Source organism: Siniperca chuatsi, linkage group LG4 (assembly GCF_020085105.1).
Source record: "Siniperca chuatsi isolate FFG_IHB_CAS linkage group LG4, ASM2008510v1, whole genome shotgun sequence".
NCBI lineage: Eukaryota > Metazoa > Chordata > Actinopteri > Centrarchiformes > Sinipercidae > Siniperca > Siniperca chuatsi.
The window spans coordinates 21182232-21202716 of NC_058045.1; the positions used below are offsets into that span (position 1 = coordinate 21182232).

The 20485-nt window shown below is 38.1% G+C and overlaps 1 protein-coding gene across 1 annotated transcript in view; it reads right to left on the minus strand.

Annotated features, from left to right (window-relative positions):
- Window positions 1–20485, minus strand: part of cdh13 (cadherin 13, H-cadherin (heart)) — a 344376-nt gene that overhangs the window by 135064 nt on the left and 188827 nt on the right. The window contains exon 8 of the mRNA XM_044193744.1: window positions 423–601. Coding sequence (XP_044049679.1) covers window positions 423–601 — 179 coding nt within the window. The remainder of the gene's footprint in view (window positions 1–422; window positions 602–20485) is intronic.

Here is a 20485-nt window from a genome sequence, read left to right on the forward strand (position 1 = left end):
ATATTCCTCTTCCACCAGCGAACCCAATCGATGTTCTGGCATTCGTCACCCTGCTGAAAAAGCAATCATCCCGTTGTCTCGCTCCGGTTAGACGGGGAAATGGAGAGACACTCATCTGGCTTCTGCGCCCGCTCACTGGAATGCACCAGCGCTCATTCTCACAAAGACACACGCAAACACACATATATGGCATACAGCGCACACACATACTGTATATACAAACTTTCTTCACTCTGCTCACTGGCGGCATTAGTGACATGTCGAGAAAGAGTAGATGTACAACAAGCGGTATCTCATGCAGTGATGAGTGTAAGGCTTGTGACAAGAACCTGTCCAGCAAAAACTCACACTCTGTTCCACTTGGAAAAGGACCATCACTCAATGCAGAGTGATACACACATGCACACACCAAGTCAACCCACCTCTCTGTCAAGTAATGTAGGGGAGATGGCGGTGACAATGTCGCCTCTTTCTGCATCGATGTTGAACATTCTCGAGGAAGGCTTGTCTGGCGACTGCCTGACGATGATGTAGCGCAAAGCAGCGTTATCTGTGGCGGGGTCATCTGCATCGAATGCCGTCATTGTCATCACTGTGGTTCCTGGGGAAGACAGTGAAAGACAGGGTTGAGTCTGAACTCAAACATACTTCTCATGTAAAATATGTGAGATGGAGCTAAATGCTGCTGTCATGAATAAAATATTTGTACAGGAATGAAACACAGTTATCGAAGATACAGCATGTTCTTTTTTACTCTGGAGATCAATGAGTTAACTTTAAAACTTTATTATGTTAAATTCAATGTCTTATTGGTTGCATTTTTCACTGTGTAGCCAAAACATGAGGGGAAAAAAACTTCTGAAATAAATCTCAGAAATGGAACTATGAAACATATGGAACAGGTAAAGATAGCAGACTCTTATGCAAAATATGTCAATTTTAACATTTTCATTTGACTATTTCAAAAGCTTTACATCCTAAAGGTTATAGATGCATGATTTAAGCTAGCAAAGAAATTCCAATAATTACTGGAATACATGCTAATGCTATCACAGTTTTGCCAGCCAATCAAAGTGAGACTAATTGTTGTCTACATGATATTTCTTATGTATTACAACACACAAGAAACAATGTATTGTGTTTGGAGTTCTAAAATTAAAGCAATCACGGCAGCAGGTGTATGAAAACTGCAATTTCAAACTACTGCTGCCAAGACAGCAAAAAGTTAGCCTTTCCTATTAATGTGTTTTCCTCCTCATGTCAGCTCTAACAGCACGGTGCATTTTATTTGGTAATGGGAACAAAAATGGAAATCATGCCCGCTGCAGCTGAGCTGAAATAGGTGGCATTCATTGACACGCCCTCAACCCTCCATCTCTGTCTCTTGTCAGTGACACTCACACAGATTCAGTGGGACACACACTCAATCCACACAGAAAGGTACACACGCAAATGCACGTATATGTGCTTCCATGTGTGTACACACAGACACACGCACATACACACAGACCATGTTAGGTTGTGTGTCTTTTCTTCATTGCAGGCAGAAGTGTTTGTAAACTGTATCTCCATTCAGTGCTTCATGTTCCTGCTGTCATCAGCTTGCAGTCAAACACCTCTTAAAATAGCATCAGCTGAATACCTCTTCAATTTGTTTAAGTTCTAAGTTTGCCTCATTGTTAGAGAGATGCGTGACTGCATTCTGATGAGACGGTGTGTCTGGGAAACAGATGGATACTTCTGATAAGGAGTCTGGTACACACACAAAACGTAGGACTGATGATTATGTGTGTGTGTGTGTGGAGTTTGAAGTGATTTTTTCAAATGGTGGGGTGTCATTTTTTCTGCTAAACACAGTAAAAAACTATAATCAGTAGATTTTGGTCACAATAATACACTGTAATTCTAAAATTACACAACAAATCAATGTGGGCGATGATGCGATTCTGTTTCTGTTTTCAGTCTTTTAACAATATTGGCGCAGGCAAAAGCATTTATTTTATCTTACATAAAGCTGATTCTTTTCTTTTCTGAAATGATTAAACCCAATGAAGTTTCATGCGTTTTCTGGCAAGAAACCCCTTGTGATTTTTATTTGACCCACATACTTAACAAAACATTCTCCTATGCATCAAATAGCAGCACTGCGTAGCATGGCCCATAAACATCGATCTCTTTTCATGCTTCTCCTTAATACCCGACTGTACTTTGCCACAGTGCATTAGCCAAACTATTCAAGTAAGACACAAAAGAGCTACTGGAAAAAATGCAAAGGCTACATTAAATACCAGTGGCTCAGTACCAAACATCTGTAGTCCAGCTGAAGGTAATGAGGGGCAAAGAGGTGTGGGTTTTATCCCCTTGGCATTTGCACTTCAAGGTGAACCATTAATGGTTAAGTAAACCAGTAATCCTTTCTTTGCTGAATAATTACAGTCCCATCTCCTTCATTACCTATACTCTGTTCCACTTCACACCTCAAAAGCCACACTGTTAGAGATGACTCAGTGAGCGTGCTCACGAACACACATGGCCACACACACATTTTGCACACAGTAACACCAACCAGCAGCAAATTAGAGTGTTAAAAACGATGACTAAACTGGTTATCTTGAACAGATCTCAGTGAATTATGTTTCTCATTCCGCTGGAAAACCAAGGCCTCTTGAATGCAACACAATCACATTACATGTTTTATGCGATATCAGAGTCAAGCTGACCCTCTCAATCCTCACTGTCTTCCTCAGATACCATAATTCCACTCACAAATGAGTATCATGTAACTAATAAGTATTTGTCAGTCCGGAATACAACATAGCATCAGCAACAATCAACTTACATGATAAACATCTAGCATTCTGTAATGGGACAATGGGGCTGGGTATAACTCTAACATTGATGTCTGTTGTGTTAAATCATAACATGATATCATGTGCGTGGCCTCGGTGAAGACTCATTACCCTCTCTTATCAGCTTCATCCTCTGGCAGGAGCCAAGGCTCAATCAATCTTAACTGCACTGGATGGTCATATGGTGGAATGGATGGGAATTGCGCAGGGCTGCCATTACCTCGCTATCACTTGGACCCATCTGCTGTGCTGCTGGATGACACCAGCTCAGACTGGATGAAGAGAAAAGTCATACAATGAAGATGGAGACTGCAGAGCGAGACTGTAAACACTGTGTGTGGCATGTCTATCAGGTTACTGTATAATGAGCTGTACATACGTATGTATGGTGCTCAGTCAGAGCGGGGCTATGAGGTAAAACATCACCAATTCACACATGAAAAGATACAATGATTGACAGAGAAAAAGAAAGTACACATCAAATACACATGTTGTGAATTGATTTTGTTACACAGGCTGGTGGGACACTGTGCTGTTGCCTATAGCTAACTACTATATCTTTCTCAAACACCGAGGGAAATCAGTGGGGGCCGGCAGATATGTGGGTGCCACCAGGGAACTGACACACTGTGAAAAGCCAAGATGAAGCAAGAGAACATTGACAAGATAGAAAAAAGGGTAAATGTGATGCTAGTATGTGTTTAAGTCTATGTGTCACAGTGTATCTGCAGTGCGTGTGAGTGGTTAGAATTTCATTTTAAATTATTCAGCATGTACGATGGATATTCTAAAACCTGAAATGGGATTCATATTAATCAGACTCAAGTGACTGAAAAAGACTGAGTGCTGACCCATTATATTCTCAGGTGTGAATGAAATAAAAGGGAATGTTTGAGTGAAATCCACAAGGTGAGAGAGAGAAAGGGAGGCATGGAGAGAGAAACATGAAGTTTAAAAAACAAAAGAACAGTAGTGGTAGGAACTACCACCACTGAACAATTGGTTAACCTGCAACTGATTTTACATTGTATTTGCCCATATTCACTATGGGGCCAACCAGCAGTTTTGCGTTAATGAAATGATAACAACGTGCCAATATTAAAAATTGTGTATTTGGGATAATTGGATTTAGGGTGTTTACGTCAAGCAGCACAAAATATGGGAGGAGAAAGTAGATTTTTTTAGTAGCCCCTCAACTGACCACTGCACCAAAGGAAAACATGTCTGACATCTTAGTCTTCAATAGTTTGACAAAGCAGTAATGAATATTGCAGCACATTAAAGGCCATGCAAAACCTATTTTCTCAATCTTTTCATTATGAGTGTTAGGTTCCTACATGAACGCAACATTTTCACCCAAAGTCTGAACAGTTTTGATTATTTCTAATGACAGCTGTTTGTATTTTATGTTTTTGTCTTTGCTTTTCTCACTGGTTTGTAGTGGGCAGGCCTCAGTTGGAAAAAGGTGATGAGAGTTTTATTCGAATCAAAATCTGTTGACAGTTGTGTGGATGTTTGCTTGTGTTGCCAGCACTGTCAATAAACTCGACCAGTCCTGATGAAACAGATTAGCTTAAACTCTGCTTTCTTTGACAGCAGGTCACTCAACTCCATTGCAGCTGGTCTCATTTACATCCTTAGTGTTAGTGAATACCCTATTAACTTGAAACAATACACAAAGACGCAGTGCTTTGTGCCCCTGACGCTAATTTGAAGCAAGTTTAACAAACAATTTCCCTTTGTGTGTTTTTCCAGAAAAACAACTACTTTTCAGCTGTCTTAGAAGTCCCAAATGCCAGCATAAAAGTTACAACATTCAAAAACTAATACAGCCTGATGCAGTGGTTCCCAATATGGGGGTCATGATACCCCAGAGGGAAGCATGATAAATATAAGGGGTCGCATGATGATTAACAAGATAGGACATAAGAAATAAGACAGTTGTACCTCTTTAAGTCTCTAAAACTATTAAAATGAAGCAATCAACCTTTTTCACAGCAAACATCTTGACATGCAAGTCAAAAAGCAGGTGTAAATAATAAAATTGATGATGGCCAAATTCTATTTAGCTGCTTTAGTTTTAGGGTCCTGGTATTGTGCATGCTGTCATGACTTAATAGGAAACTTGAACAGAATGGAGCCATTGTTAATGTTATTAGTAACACGTACTTTTCCTACTATGACAAGTCAAAGTGTCTGCTGTGAAAAAGGGTTCATCTGAGAAGGGAACATCAATTTGATTGAACTGCTCATAAATAAGTAAATATACTAGTGTATATGCTGTTAGAGCTGACATACTATACATCATGAGTAGTGGTCAGAGGCCAAAAAGGTAGGTAGGTTGTATACCACTGGTCTAATGGCCTATTTTCATTTAAATCTGGTTGAATATTTTTCAGAAATCTTTCTAACAAACAGATAGAGCTGAAAACTAAAACCAATTCTGATAGCAGTGGATAACAAGAGGAACAGACATTTAAATAAAAGAGAATGACTAAATAATGTTTGCTTGGACAACAAAAGAAGCTTTTGATGCACTTTTCATCACAATGCATTGTCAATGAAACAACTATTTGAGACATTTGACAGTTACAGAAGCAGAATGTGCTTCTGTGGTTTTCATTTATTCCCAATCACGTCTAAAATGTGTCTCCTATTCAGCTGCAAATCCAAGCAGTCATGTTTATTAAGTATTAAAATGATAACGGTGAAAGTGGCGCAGGTATATTGGTGAAGCAGCTTTCAGCAGCGAGGCTACCTGTCTACGCTGCTTTCCTGCCTATTGTTACCACTACATTACTTTTCAGTGCTTGGATGCCTGCCTGTCTCTTTGTCTCTGTGTCTTTTGTTAAACTTGTCATTTCAAAGAGATCTGATTTTCTTTAGATCAAAGCATTTCATGCTCACACTTGAAAATGGCTGTTGTATTCTGCCATAGTACTCTTCAAATCTTTCAAACTTTTATTTTCTCGACTTTCTACTTTTTGCTTGTTTACACATTGTAGCAGGGTTGTGTCAAACTACGTAGTGCTAAAGTCTACGTAATCTATGTGGGCATGACCACTGTTTTATCTGAGGTAAAGATTAAAGATTTAATGCCAGTATGGAAAATATATGGTTTTTGTGGGCCATGTCTTTGAATGTTTGTTAGAATTATTAAATGATAAAAAACACTGAGGTTTAGCTGTGGTTCACGTCTGTCTCTGTCACTGATGTGAATTCTCTAGCCCATTAATCTGCATTTACTGTCATCTCTTAGGGCACTATTAGCATATGCACCACTGTTTGCCATTGTCATTGCATTGGACTTCACCTTTTTCCCTGCTTACCTGCCTGGTTGCCTATCTGTCTGGCACACTGCCACCTGCACTATCCTACATGACTGTACCAAAGACATTTCCAGTGAGTCTCCTGTTAAGGCTGTACTCTTAGTAAACACTGTGGCTCATTCTCAAGTGTCAAAAGGAAGATTTGGCAAAATGAGGAACATAAATAAAAAGACAAATGAACACTTTGTTTAGTTGCAGTATAAACAAAAATAAACTACTTGTTTGGCTAAATTTCCTCAGTTTAGTTATGATGAAACCTGTGAGGAAAACCAAGTGTAACAATCAGAAAAGATAAGACCACTGTCTAAAAGCACACTTCCCAAGACTGCTACACCTGTAGATAAAAAATAGATTAATAGTATTAAGTAGTATTATATTTTATTAGTTTTAAGTGGTTATTTTTAATTCCCCATCAGCAAAAGACATTTTGACATCCAGAAGCACCTTATAAAGTATATGAAAACATAAGCTGTGAGTAATAAATATATTGTTGAATGTTTCAACTAACATACAGCACATGTTCCATACGTCAGCTTTATAGGGGCATTAAGTAGCTTTACTTTAGAATTACTGAGTTTTTATGAATTTAACTAAAACTAAGTATTGTGTGTTCATCAGTTAAACTGATTCAAAAATATATACATTAAAGGTCCAGTGTGTAGGATTTAATGGCATCTAGCAGTGAAATTGCAGACTGCAACCATTTGAATACCGCTTGCATCACCCTCCCCTTCCAAGCCTGTAGGAGAATCTATGGTGGCCAAGAAACTTGAAAAAAAATGTATACGGCCCTTTCTAGAGTCAGTGTTTGGTTTGTCTGTTCTGGGCTACTGTAGAAACATAGCAGTACAACATGGCAGCCTCCGTGGAAGTGGACCCGTTCCCGTTGTAGATGAAAACGTCACATTCAAAGATAATGAAAACACAACGATTCTTATTTTCAGGTGATTTTACACACTGGACTTTAACAAAATAGTTATCTTCACTTTAACTGTATGACTTCATTTGAATGTAAGAATGAAAGATTATGAAGAAGGAAATCATTTATCTACTAGATGATCAATATCTGTCAAGTAATCTATTCCAACCCTACCATGTCATGGAAAACAATGAGAAATGTTGACTTTGGCTTTAAACTTTTGATGTTTTGATGTTATGTGCACATGGCTGTATGTTAGTCCACACTGGTCTGTTTTAAAGTTGACAGTGGGGGAAAACCTGCTTTTTAAGCAAAATTTTAAAATAGCATGTTTCTGTCACAATTTTTATTATAAAAAATATAAAACCATTTTTTTCAAAAACTTTCATCTACACTAGTGCCTTTGCTGCATTGCATTAACACATTGTAGATTTTTTGTGTGTGCTAAAATCAAGATAGATGTATTCTTTTTTTCCCTTTAAAGCACACCTTACATCAGAGGCTTCAACCATTTTACATTGAGAGCGACTCATGGTAAAAAAGAATATGTGTACTGACTGAGAAGTTGGAGATTCATGACCACACATTCCCTTGTCTCTATGGGCTGTAGGTGTCGCTTAAGTTTCACAAAAGAAATTGCTGAAACCATTCTTTCACATTCAAACACTTTACTTTTAATCTCTGTAAAACTGCTACACAGGCAATTTTCTCAAATACAATGATTCCTTAAAGTCAAAAATGTTTACCAAATGTCATTCTGTACCAACCTGGAATGGAACTCCAGTGCATTCTGGTTCATTTTCAGCAAAGCTTGTAATTTTGATATTTTTTCATTGACAACATTAATGTCGATAGGAATCTTTATTTACAGCTAGGAAGTGAAGCAACTGTTTTGTAAAAATAAGTTTCACCATTGAGCTAGTTGTAAAACTTTTCTAAATAAATTAATTTAGATGCAATAAAAGTAGCGGCCAAAGCCGTAGATGTGGAAAGCTGTTGCCGAGCTCTGCTGCACGGAAACTAAATATGAGATAATGAGCCCTGAGCTGACAATCAAGCGAATGGAGTAAAATACAGTCCAGCTGCCCTTTCCTGCCTCATCTACAATGCAGTTTCTCCATTTTATCTTCTCAGCCAGTGTCTGCTCAGGCCACAGCTGGACCATTGGCAAAAACTAGATAATAAACAATTTATGCTGGATACAACCCAATGTAATCGACAAAGAAGAACAAAATACAGACATTCAGCATCTTACGAGGAAAAAAATAGCTATGAAAATTCTGATGCTTTATGATGAATAGATAAAAACAGCATTGTGCTTGTGCACAGTTTACAGACACTGATTGACAGAGATGACAGAGGGACAGTCATTGCTTTCATCACAGCATACCAATAACACATTTGCTAATGAGAATATGAATAACTGGCTAATGAGAATATAAATGACACACAAGCTAATGAACAGAAGAACTTGGCAAACAACTCCAGTCTAAACAATGACAATCAAAGCTGGGTAATGAAATCACACCTTAACTTGATAATTGAAAAAATAAATGAATTGTATTAAGTAATTTGAAAAGTAAAAATAGATTGGGATTTATATTCCAGGTGTGTATTCATGTATTTTTAGATATATCTGCTTATAATGTTCACATGTATAAATGAGATCACTGGGCCAACGTCTACATGGGCCAATGCATTTATGTGAATTTAATTCCAAAACGCACTTTCTCTGACAATAGCTCAGCCCATTTAAACTAACACCAGACCTTTCGATGTGTTATGTTTTCATCAGAATGAAATATAATGTATCACAATGGACCACTTCAAATGGTTCAAATCACGGGTACTTGACATAGCCAAGATAAAAATACTTCCTAACAGTGGCTCCAATTCTCCAAAAATGTAATGTAAATGTAATTTTTCCAACCAAGTGGTCTACACTCCACTCTACATTCCAATATAAAACAAAACGACATAATAATAATTTATCTACTTATACATAACAGTTTATGCTCTTATTCACATCTACTTCGTCCAGGTACAGTTCAATGTCCGTAGAGTTGTTTTTAATAATGATTACTGATGCAAACACTCCATAAATGGTTGAAAACATTGCACTGAAATAGTTTTGGTACTAGTTCTTTGCTTATTGGTCTCCAGAAATGTTGAATAAACTGCCAAAGGCCATACAAATACCATTTGCATTTTCTGTTTTGTGCTGAATTTTCATCTTGCCCTGGTGATGCCTCCAGTAATTCCATTTCTACATCCCTTAAGCTAAACAATCATTCATTAGTCCATTTATTCTTTTTGCCAGCTTATTCCAATTCATAGTCTCAAAGGACTGGAGGTAAGCACTGTCTACACAGACAATGTCATTGGGCAATTTAGTATCAAGCATACCAGCTGATCTGCAGGTCTTTGAACTTTAAGACATACTAGAAACACAGAAGAACATACAAAACCCAATAACTGAGCCATGAAAAAATCTGAAAAATAGTACACCATTAGATGTAAATCTTGTCTTTGTTCCTGTATTACTTTATCGTTATTATGTTCCAGGTCTAGTCTATTTTTTTGTCTCAGGCACTAATTCCATATGTGCACACATGCACATACTACAAAACTATTTAATTTGGGATTTTAATCAGGGTTTTCCCCTTCGTAGCTAACTTCACTCTGTCCTGTATTTGCATATCTCCGCATGTCCCATCCTCTCCCGCTGGCATAATGAATGCTTCAAGTTCCATTGCGGAGCCAAATGTCAGGGCCTGAGGCTGGCAGACAGTCCACTGAGCATAATGACCTGCTGAACCACCTCCTCTCGGGACCCCAAGAAGAATAGAAAGAAGAGGAGAGTAGAGAAAAGTCAACTAGAATGAGAGGAAAAGAGGAAGTAAAAGTACAGAATTAAGACAAGAACAGTACATAGAAATAGCGAGACAGAAGAGGAGAACCTAACTAGTTATTAAAAAAGAAACAAACAACTGTTGTATGTAACATCAAGGAGTAAGAGATACAGAAAGAAGAAAAGGATGTAAAAAGGAACCAAAGCAAAGAGAAGGAAAAGGAAAAGGAATTGGGAGGAAACAGGATGGACAGCTGTTAAAAGAAGGTGTCTAGGGAACAGCAGAGGAAGCAAAGCACTGATCCAGAGACAAAAAAGATGGAGAGAGGAAGTGGGTGGTTGAGGGTTAATGCAATGTGATATTTTCAGAATGTATCAAAGCTGTTAACTCAGCTGTGCATAGTACACAGTTGCAACAGTAATCAGTGAACTCAATAACAACCTAGGGTGTATTGATTAAGGGAAAACTTCAGCAGCCACACCACATGATCCTATCATCATTAAAGAAAATCTAATTACCCTGTGGCAGTGATGCCACCAGACATGTCCAAATGTTTCACGCTTTTAATGTTCTGCCAAAGCGAGCCCCCCCAGAATTTCATTTCAAAAAACAAGTCATTAATCTGAGGAGGCACAGAAGTGACACACAATATTTTTTCTTAGGCAAATTAATCATCTCGGTGTGTGCACAATTAGACAGCAGATCATATCTGATACTGCTCAGCACGCTTATCCAGCTGACGTTACCACAGAGAAATGTTGGATGCATCCACAAAGGCGGTCGCCACAGAGACTGACAGAGACTCTGGAGGAGCAGAGGATATTTCCACTGGGGCAGGTAGGGAAAATGACAGATACCATCATCATAGTCAGGAGGTGGGTGGATAGAAAGAGCTGGAAATGGAGTGGGAAGTCATATGAAAAAATGCAAATTATAACAATTAATTTACAGTAATTTCCTACCCATCTGTCCATTTTTTATACCTGCTTATCCAACATGCACTGGCTGAGCAACAGGATACACATTCACATTAGCAAAGTTATAGTGTCTGACTTAAAAAAAAGCATTTCGGTGTGTCCTATCTATGCTTTGTACCTCTGTCTGTCTCACTCCTTGTTTTGCACCTGGCTTTAAGGGTGAGTTTCTGAGCCAAGGTTGAGTCATAAGGTGAGACTTCCATCTTAACTAGACTTTAGAATATGGACTAAAGGCTCAAGGCAACTCATTAAAATGCAAGACCCTTGGGAGCTATTTGAATGAAAGATCGCAACCTCTCACACAGGATTTTAGGCAGGAAGTACATCAACTATGAAGAGCCAGACAATGGTAGACGTGCAGAAAGTGAGACATGATTTCATAGAGCTTAGCAAGATTCAATAAAGTAGATTATTTCACTCCCTTTTTACTGCCTCTAAGCCACACCTCTTGGCTTTTATCTATTATATTTTCACACTTCCTTTGGTAATTTATCAGCTTAAAATCTAAATAGCCATTTGGTCCTGGTACATACCATGCAATTTAGTGGACAAATCTTCAATCATCACCTTTTTATTGAAGCATATACGTATAGATGGGCGGCATATTAAAGGAAAAACCTGAATAAATGAATGGTGAAACATAAATATGCTTTGATAAAGGGCATGAGTGGTCACTGAATGGTTTTATGAGTATGAGTATAATGTAAATTTTATGCTATGGTCTTCACAGCCACCAGATTTCAACAGAACTAAACACAGAGGTGATTTCGGAGGGACATGTTAGACAGCGATATCCACCACCATCATCAACACACTAAATGAGGGAATATCTTTAGGAAGAATAATGTTCATCTCTCCAGTTAAAGTTTCAGAGACTTGGAGAAACTATGTCAAGGAGCACTGAAACTGTTCTGGAGGCTAAGACACTTCATGCTGAGTTTTTCTTAAATTTGTCACCAATCAATACAGTACCCATTGAGCAATACTGCAACTCCTGACATTAATGCCAACATGCTTTGATGAAAATGTATGTCACAGGTCTTTTTAATAGTTTTCTAAAAAAAGAATTATGCTAGGAAGTTTGCTAAAAAGAGTATGTAAATTTGTGCTAATCATAGGGAAGATGTACTTTACAATATTGAGTTGTTTTATTTAAACTGTTTCCTATAAAAGTTGTCTGATCATGAAGCATTTTAGACAGTTAAATTAAATTAAATAAACAAAGCCTTTAACCACTTAAAGTACATGAAAACAACAAAGACGAAGTAAATGAGCCAATGAGGTCTATTCACTTGAAAGAGTTCTTGATACCAATGCAACCTAAGGAGACACACACAGTTTAAGTTTTTCTTTGAAGATTTCCCTTTGGAGGCTTGACTCAAATACGCATGCTGCATATTTCTTTGTTTACATCCAGCATGGCAATGTCTAAGACAAACTGTTTTGAAGCACAGCATACATTAAAATTAGGGTATGAGAATGAAAACTTCTCGAATTATACATTGAATAATTGTCTTTTAAGACTATGTCTACACATAATGCACCAAGTGGTTAAATTAGCATGTGCATGTGTGTGGGGGGGTATAAGGACAGGTGTCAGTCTGGTTGAGCGCTGAGCTGTGAGTGTGGCTGCCACTGGTCTGATGAGAGGACACTGCTAGCTCCCAGCTTTCAGGGCAATCTGAACAGGGATTGTAACTGCAGGTGAGAAGGAACATCTGCAGTACAACTCACCCTTCCCACAGTGACACCTCTGTGTCAAATCCACATGCCAAAACATACATACACCTGCACATGTGCAGACAGGTGTGAAAAACACTGGTACATATATATAAAATATGAAGTCACGCAGACATTTGCATGCATATAGGTCACACCAAAGCACAACATGTGACAGATCTGTTCCACTGGAGCTGCCAACTTTCACTTTTCATTTGCCTCTTTGTGTACTGCTTTGCTTCTCTAAACATCAAACAGATATAATGCAGTCAAGTTAAAATGTACAATGTATATACTATAAATATACTGTACTTAATTTATCTTAACTGTATTATAGTGTATTATATTTTGATTTGCTTAGTGCTTCTATTCCTTCTATTCTCAAGTGTGCATTGACATGATAGTGAGCAGCTGTAACGAAAGAGTTTCCCCTCGGGGATCAATAAAGTATTTCTGATTCTGATATAGCTGTAGATAATGTATATAGTCATATCAGTGCACATCTCCTCAGGATATGTAAGATTAACAATAATGTTCCATGCAGACCTTTGACTCCAGGGATGATAACCTCCTATATAATTCTCAAAACGGCCCCAGTAACTCAGCTGGGAATGTATGATTCACCAATCCATAATCTCTCTGCTCTTCCACCATTGAGGTTTCAAGCAATGACTCCACTCACTAAATCAAGACAAAAGATACTTCCCTTTAAAAGGACACTTCAATTAATTACCCCCGGAAAATCCCTCTAATTCTGTACCAGGGGCTCAGTGAATAAAACTGAAAACCTATTAGTGGGCATTCATCTGATCTCACCCAGGAAAAGGAGGCAATCAGTGCGGAGCAGCTAGCTACTGTACAGCAGAGCAGAGGGACGAGAAGGAGAGGATGCAGGGCTTGGACTGAGTCATAGCACCAAAGCTACTGTAAAGGTACAAGAGGCATATTGTTTGTTAAATTATAGGTTGCTCCATTCTTAAGACTTCATTCTGTAGTGGAAATCCCTTTGACGTGCACTGACACACTTTTTGAATGAAAGAACATGGAAGAAAATAACAAAGAAAGTGCTGATTCTGTTCTAATACAGTAGACGCGTTTCCTACCTTAATTGTCGTAAAAGAGTTGCTATTGATAATGAGTTTGATTGGGTTTATGCTTGTAAATAACTGCTAAGATAATGTAACCTCAATTCCCTCCCAGGTTTGGCATGTAAAAAATACATGGTCAGAAGCAAGAGCTGAAAGTTTAAAATGTCTATTTCTTTAGCAAACTCATTTTCATATTTACTGTAAAACAAGACTAAGAGTCTACAGCCATGCTAGCTGGGGGCACTAGCAGCTGTTTGAGGCTCTGCAACACAGCAGTGCTTTAACATCATCATGCTAACATGAGTGACAGTGACAATGCTAATGCTAAGGTATAATGTTTACCATGTTCACTATGTTAGTTTAACATGTTAGCATGCTTACCATTGCTAATCAGCATTAAACATAAAGTACAGCGAAAGCTGAGGGGAATGTCCTTAGTTCTGCATGTATCTGGTCACAAACCAAAGTACTGGAAAAATTCACATTTTGACCTGATGATTAAAAGCCAGACAATTCATCCTGCACTTTTTGCTTGGGATAAAAATGTCACAAGGTTCTGTGCTTGGACCAATTCTGTTCACCTTCTATATGCTTCCTCTAGGCAATATTATTGGGAGACACTCTAAACTATAAACTTTAATTGTTATGCGGATGATACCCAGTTATATCTATCTATCAAGCCAGAGGAAACCAATCAGTTAGCTAAACTTCAAGCATGCATTAAGGACATAAAAACCTGGATGAACTGCAATTTTCTGATGAAAATTGAAAATTGATGATGTTAAACTCAGACAAAACTGAAGTTATTCTACATGGCCCCAAACACAAGAGATCATATTTCTCTCATATTAGCTTCTCTGCACTGGCTCTCTGTAAAATCCAGAATAGAAATCCTTCTCCTCACCTACAAAGCCCTTAATGGTCACACTGCACTCTCAGAATTCAGGGTTACTTGTGGTTCCTATAGTCTCCAAAAGTCTCTTCTGTGGAATCAGGTCCCAGTTTGCGTTCAGGAGGCAGACACCATCTCCACATTTAAGAGTAGGCTTAAGACTTTCCTCTTTGATAAAGCTTATAGTTAGGGCTGGCTCTGGGTGAGTCCTGAACCATCCCTTAGTTATGCTGCTATATGCCGAGACTGCCCATGGTGAACTGAGCTCCTCTCTCCTTTTCTCCCTCACCATATGTACGAATTATTATCCCATTAATGCATGTTACTAACTCGACATATTCTCTCTCCTGTACTTTTATGCTTTCTCGTCTCGCTCCTCTCTCTTTCTGTCACTTTCTGCAGGTATTTCTGCCTCTGGAGCTGTAGAGTCTGAATCTATGATTGCAGGCCACCTACTGCCCCCATGTTCCTGGTCAACACCCACTACTACAATTATTATTATTATTATTATTGTTATTATCATTATTATTATTATTATTATTATTATTAGTAGTAGTAGTAGTAGTAGTAATAGTAGTAGTAGTAGTAGTAGTAGTAGTAGTATTCTTATTAATATTAACATTTTTACCACTATCATCACCATTACTATTACTTTACATCTATATGTGGAACTTGCATTGTGCTATTGTATGTTCTCTTTCCTCTCTCTCTCTCTCTCTCTCTCTCACTCTCTCTCTCTCTCTCTCTCTCTCCCCTTCTCTCTTTCTCTCTCAACTCAACTGGTCGAGGCAGATGGCCGCTTGAGTAGGGAGTTTTTCCTTGCCACTGTCGCCAAGTGCCTGCTCATGGTGGGAATTGTTGGGTCACTGTAAATAATATTAGAAAGATAACCGCTCTTTATGAAAAGTGCCCTGAGATAAATTCTGTTTTGATTTGGTGCTATATAAATAAAATTTTTATTGAATTGAAGTACACTCCTAAAAGATCAGCCTTTTTAATTACCAGTCAACTTTAAAAGAGAGAGACACAATGGATGGCTTAGTGAGAGTAGGACAAAGTCACGTATTAAGTGGCTGTGTGAACAGTATTTTGTTCTCTCATTGTTCTTGATTTATACCCTGTAGTAACACAATCAATGACATCAAAACAATCAAAACTTGATGAAGCCCTTCATATGGAGTAAATGGACAATGGACAAATCTTCAATCATCACCTTTTATTGAAGCATATACGTATAGATGGGCGGCATATTAAAGGAAAAACCTGAATAAATGAATGGTGAAACATAAATATGCTTTGATAAAGGGCATGAGTGGTCACTGAATGGTTTTATGAGTATGAGTATAATGTAAATTTTATGCTATGGTCTTCACAGCCACCAGATTTCAACAGAACTAAACACAGAGGTGATTTCGGAGGGACATGTTAGACAGCGATATCCACCACCATCATCAACACACTAAATGAGGGAATATCTTTAGGAAGAATAATGTTCATCTCTCCAGTTAAAGTTTCAGAGACTTGGAGAAACTATGTCAAGGAGCACTGAAACTGTTCTGGAGGCTAAGACACTTCATGCTGAGTTTTTCTTAAATTTGTCACCAATCAATACAGTACCCATTGAGCAATACTGCAACTCCTGACATTAATGCCAACATGCTTTGATGAAAATGTATGTCACAGGTCTTTTAATAGTTTTCTAAAAAAAAAGAATTATGCTAGGAAGTTTGCTAAAAAGAGTATGTAAATTTGTGCTAATCATAGGGAAGATGTACTTTACAATATTGAGTTGTTTTATTTAAACTGTTTCCTATAAAAGTTGTCTGATCATGAAGCATTTTAGACAGTTAAATTAAATTAAATAAACAAAGCCTTTAACCACTTAAAGTACATGAAAACAACAAAGACGAAGTAAATGAGCCAATGAGGTCTATTCACTTGAAAGAGTTCTTGATACCAATGCAACCTAAGGAGACACACACAGTTTAAGTTTTTCTTTGAAGATTTCCCTTTGGAGGCTTGACTCAAATACGCATGCTGCATATTTCTTTGTTTACATCCAGCATGGCAATGTCTAAGACAAACTGTTTTGAAGCACAGCATACATTAAAATTAGGGTATGAGAATGAAAACTTCTCGAATTATACATTGAATAATTGTCTTTTAAGACTATGTCTACACATAATGCACCAAGTGGTTAAATTAGCATGTGCATGTGTGTGGGGGGGGTATAAGGACAGGTGTCAGTCTGGTTGAGCGCTGAGCTGTGAGTGTGGCTGCCACTGGTCTGATGAGAGGACACTGCTAGCTCCCAGCTTTCAGGGCAATCTGAACAGGGATTGTAACTGCAGGTGAGAAGGAACATCTGCAGTACAACTCACCCTTCCCACAGTGACACCTCTGTGTCAAATCCACATGCCAAAACATACATACACCTGCACATGTGCAGACAGGTGTGAAAAACACTGGTACATATATATAAAATATGAAGTCACGCAGACATTTGCATGCATATAGGTCACACCAAAGCACAACATGTGACAGATCTGTTCCACTGGAGCTGCCAACTTTCACTTTTCATTTGCCTCTTTGTGTACTGCTTTGCTTCTCTAAACATCAAACAGATATAATGCAGTCAAGTTAAAATGTACAATGTATATACTATAAATATACTGTACTTAATTTATCTTAACTGTATTATAGTGTATTATATTTTGATTTGCTTAGTGCTTCTATTCCTTCTATTCTCAAGTGTGCATTGACATGATAGTGAGCAGCTGTAACGAAAGAGTTTCCCCTCGGGGATCAATAAAGTATTTCTGATTCTGATATAGCTGTAGATAATGTATATAGTCATATCAGTGCACATCTCCTCAGGATATGTAAGATTAACAATAATGTTCCATGCAGACCTTTGACTCCAGGGATGATAACCTCCTATATAATTCTCAAAACGGCCCCAGTAACTCAGCTGGGAATGTATGATTCACCAATCCATAATCTCTCTGCTCTTCCACCATTGAGGTTTCGGCTAATGACTCCACTCACTAAATCAAGACAAAAGATACTTCCCCTTTAAAAGGACACTTCAATTAATTACCCCCGGAAAATCCCTCTAATTCTGTACCAGGGGCTCAGTGAATAAAACTGAAAACCTATTAGTGGGCATTCATCTGATCTCACCCAGGAAAAGGAGGCAATCAGTGCGGAGCAGCTAGCTACTGTACAGCAGAGCAGAGGGACGAGAAGGAGAGGATGCAGGGCTTGGACTGAGTCATAGCACCAAAGCTACTGTAAAGGTACAAGAGGCATATTGTTTGTTAAATTATAGGTTGCTCCATTCTTAAGACTTCATTCTGTAGTGGAAATCCCTTTGACGTGCACTGACACACTTTTTGAATGAAAGAACATGGAAGAAAATAACAAAGAAAGTGCTGATTCTGTTCTAATACAGTAGACGTTTCCTACCTTAATTGTCGTAAAAGAGTTGCTATTGATAATGAGTTTGATTGGGTTTATGCTTGTAAATAACTGCTAAGATAATGTAACCTCAATTCCCTCCCAGGTTTGGCATGTAAAAAATACATGGTCAGAAGCAAGAGCTGAAAGTTTAAAATGTCTATTTCTTTAGCAAACTCATTTTCATATTTACTGTAAAACAAGACTAAGAGTCTACAGCCATGCTAGCTGGGGGCACTAGCAGCTGTTTGAGGCTCTGCAACACAGCAGTGCTTTAACATCATCATGCTAACATGAGTGACAGTGACAATGCTAATGCTAAGGTATAATGTTTACCATGTTCACTATGTTAGTTTAACATGTTAGCATGCTTACCATTGCTAATCAGCATTAAACATAAAGTACAGCGAAAGCTGAGGGGAATGTCCTTAGTTCTGCATGTATCTGGTCACAAACCAAAGTACTGGAAAAATTCACATTTTGACCTGATGATTAAAAGCCAGACAATTCATCCTGCACTTTTTGCTTGGGATAAAAATGTCACAAGGTTCTGTGCTTGGACCAATTCTGTTCACCTTCTATATGCTTCCTCTAGGCAATATTATTGGGAGACACTCTAAACTATAAACTTTAATTGTTATGCGGATGATACCCAGTTATATCTATCTATCAAGCCAGAGGAAACCAATCAGTTAGCTAAACTTCAAGCATGCATTAAGGACATAAAAACCTGGATGAACTGCAATTTTCTGATGAAAATTGAAAATTGATGATGTTAAACTCAGACAAAACTGAAGTTATTCTACATGGCCCCAAACACAAGAGATCATATTTCTCTCATATTAGCTTCTCTGCACTGGCTCTCTGTAAAATCCAGAATAGAAATCCTTCTCCTCACCTACAAAGCCCTTAATGGTCACACTGCACTCTCAGAATTCAGGGTTACTTGTGGTTCCTATAGTCTCCAAAAGTCTCTTCTGTGGAATCAGGTCCCAGTTTGCGTTCAGGAGGCAGACACCATCTCCACATTTAAGAGTAGGCTTAAGACTTTCCTCTTTGATAAAGCTTATAGTTAGGGCTGGCTCAGGTGAGTCCTGAACCATCCCTTAGTTATGCTGCTATATGCCGAGACTGCCCATGGTGAACTGAGCTCCTCTCTCCTTTTCTCCCTCACCATATGTACGAATTATTATCCCATTAATGCATGTTACTAACTCGACATATTCTCTCTCCTGTACTTTTATGCTTTCTCGTCTCGCTCCTCTCTCTTTCTGTCACTTTCTGCAGGTATTTCTGCCTCTGGAGCTGTAGAGTCTGAATCTATGATTGCAGGCCACCTACTGCCCCCATGTTCCTGGTCAACACCCACTACTACAATTATTATTATTATTATTATTGTTATTATCATTATTATTATTATTATTATTATTATTAGTAGTAGTAGTAGTAGTAATAGTAGTAGTAGTAGTAGTAGTAGTAGTAGTATTCTTATTAATATTAACATTTTTACCACTATCATCACCATTACTATTACTTTACATCTATATGTGGAACTTGCATTGTGCTATTGTATGTTCTCTTTCCTCTCTCTCTCTCTCTCTCTCTCTCACTCTCTCTCTCTCTCTCTCTCTCTCTCCTTCTCTCTTTCTCTCTCAACTCAACTGGTCGAGGCAGATGGCCGCTTGAGTAGGAGTTTTTCCTTGCCACTGTCGCCAAGTGCCTGCTCATGGTGGGAATTGTTGGGTCACTGTAAATAATATTAGAAAGATAACCGCTCTTTATGAAAAGTGCCCTGAGATAAATTCTGTTTTGATTTGGTGCTATATAAATAAAATTTTTATTGAATTGAAGTACACTCCTAAAAGATCAGCCTTTTTTAATTACCAGTCAACTTTAAAAGAGAGAGACACAATGGATGGCTTAGTGAGAGTAGGACAAAGTCACGTATTAAGTGGCTGTGTGAACAGTATTTTGTTCTCTCATTGTTCTTGATTTATACCCTGTAGTAACACAATCAATGACATCAAAACAATCAAAACTTGATGAAGCCCTTCATATGGAGTAAATGGACAATGGACAAATCTTCAATCATCACCTTTTTATTGAAGCATATACGTATAGATGGGCGGCATATTAAAGGAAAAACCTGAATAAATGAATGGTGAAACATAAATATGCTTTGATAAAGGGCATGAGTGGTCACTGAATGGTTTTATGAGTATGAGTATAATGTAAATTTTATGCTATGGTCTTCACAGCCACCAGATTTCAACAGAACTAAACACAGAGGTGATTTCGGAGGGACATGTTAGACAGCGATATCCACCACCATCATCAACACACTAAATGAGGGAATATCTTTAGGAAGAATAATGTTCATCTCTCCAGTTAAAGTTTCAGA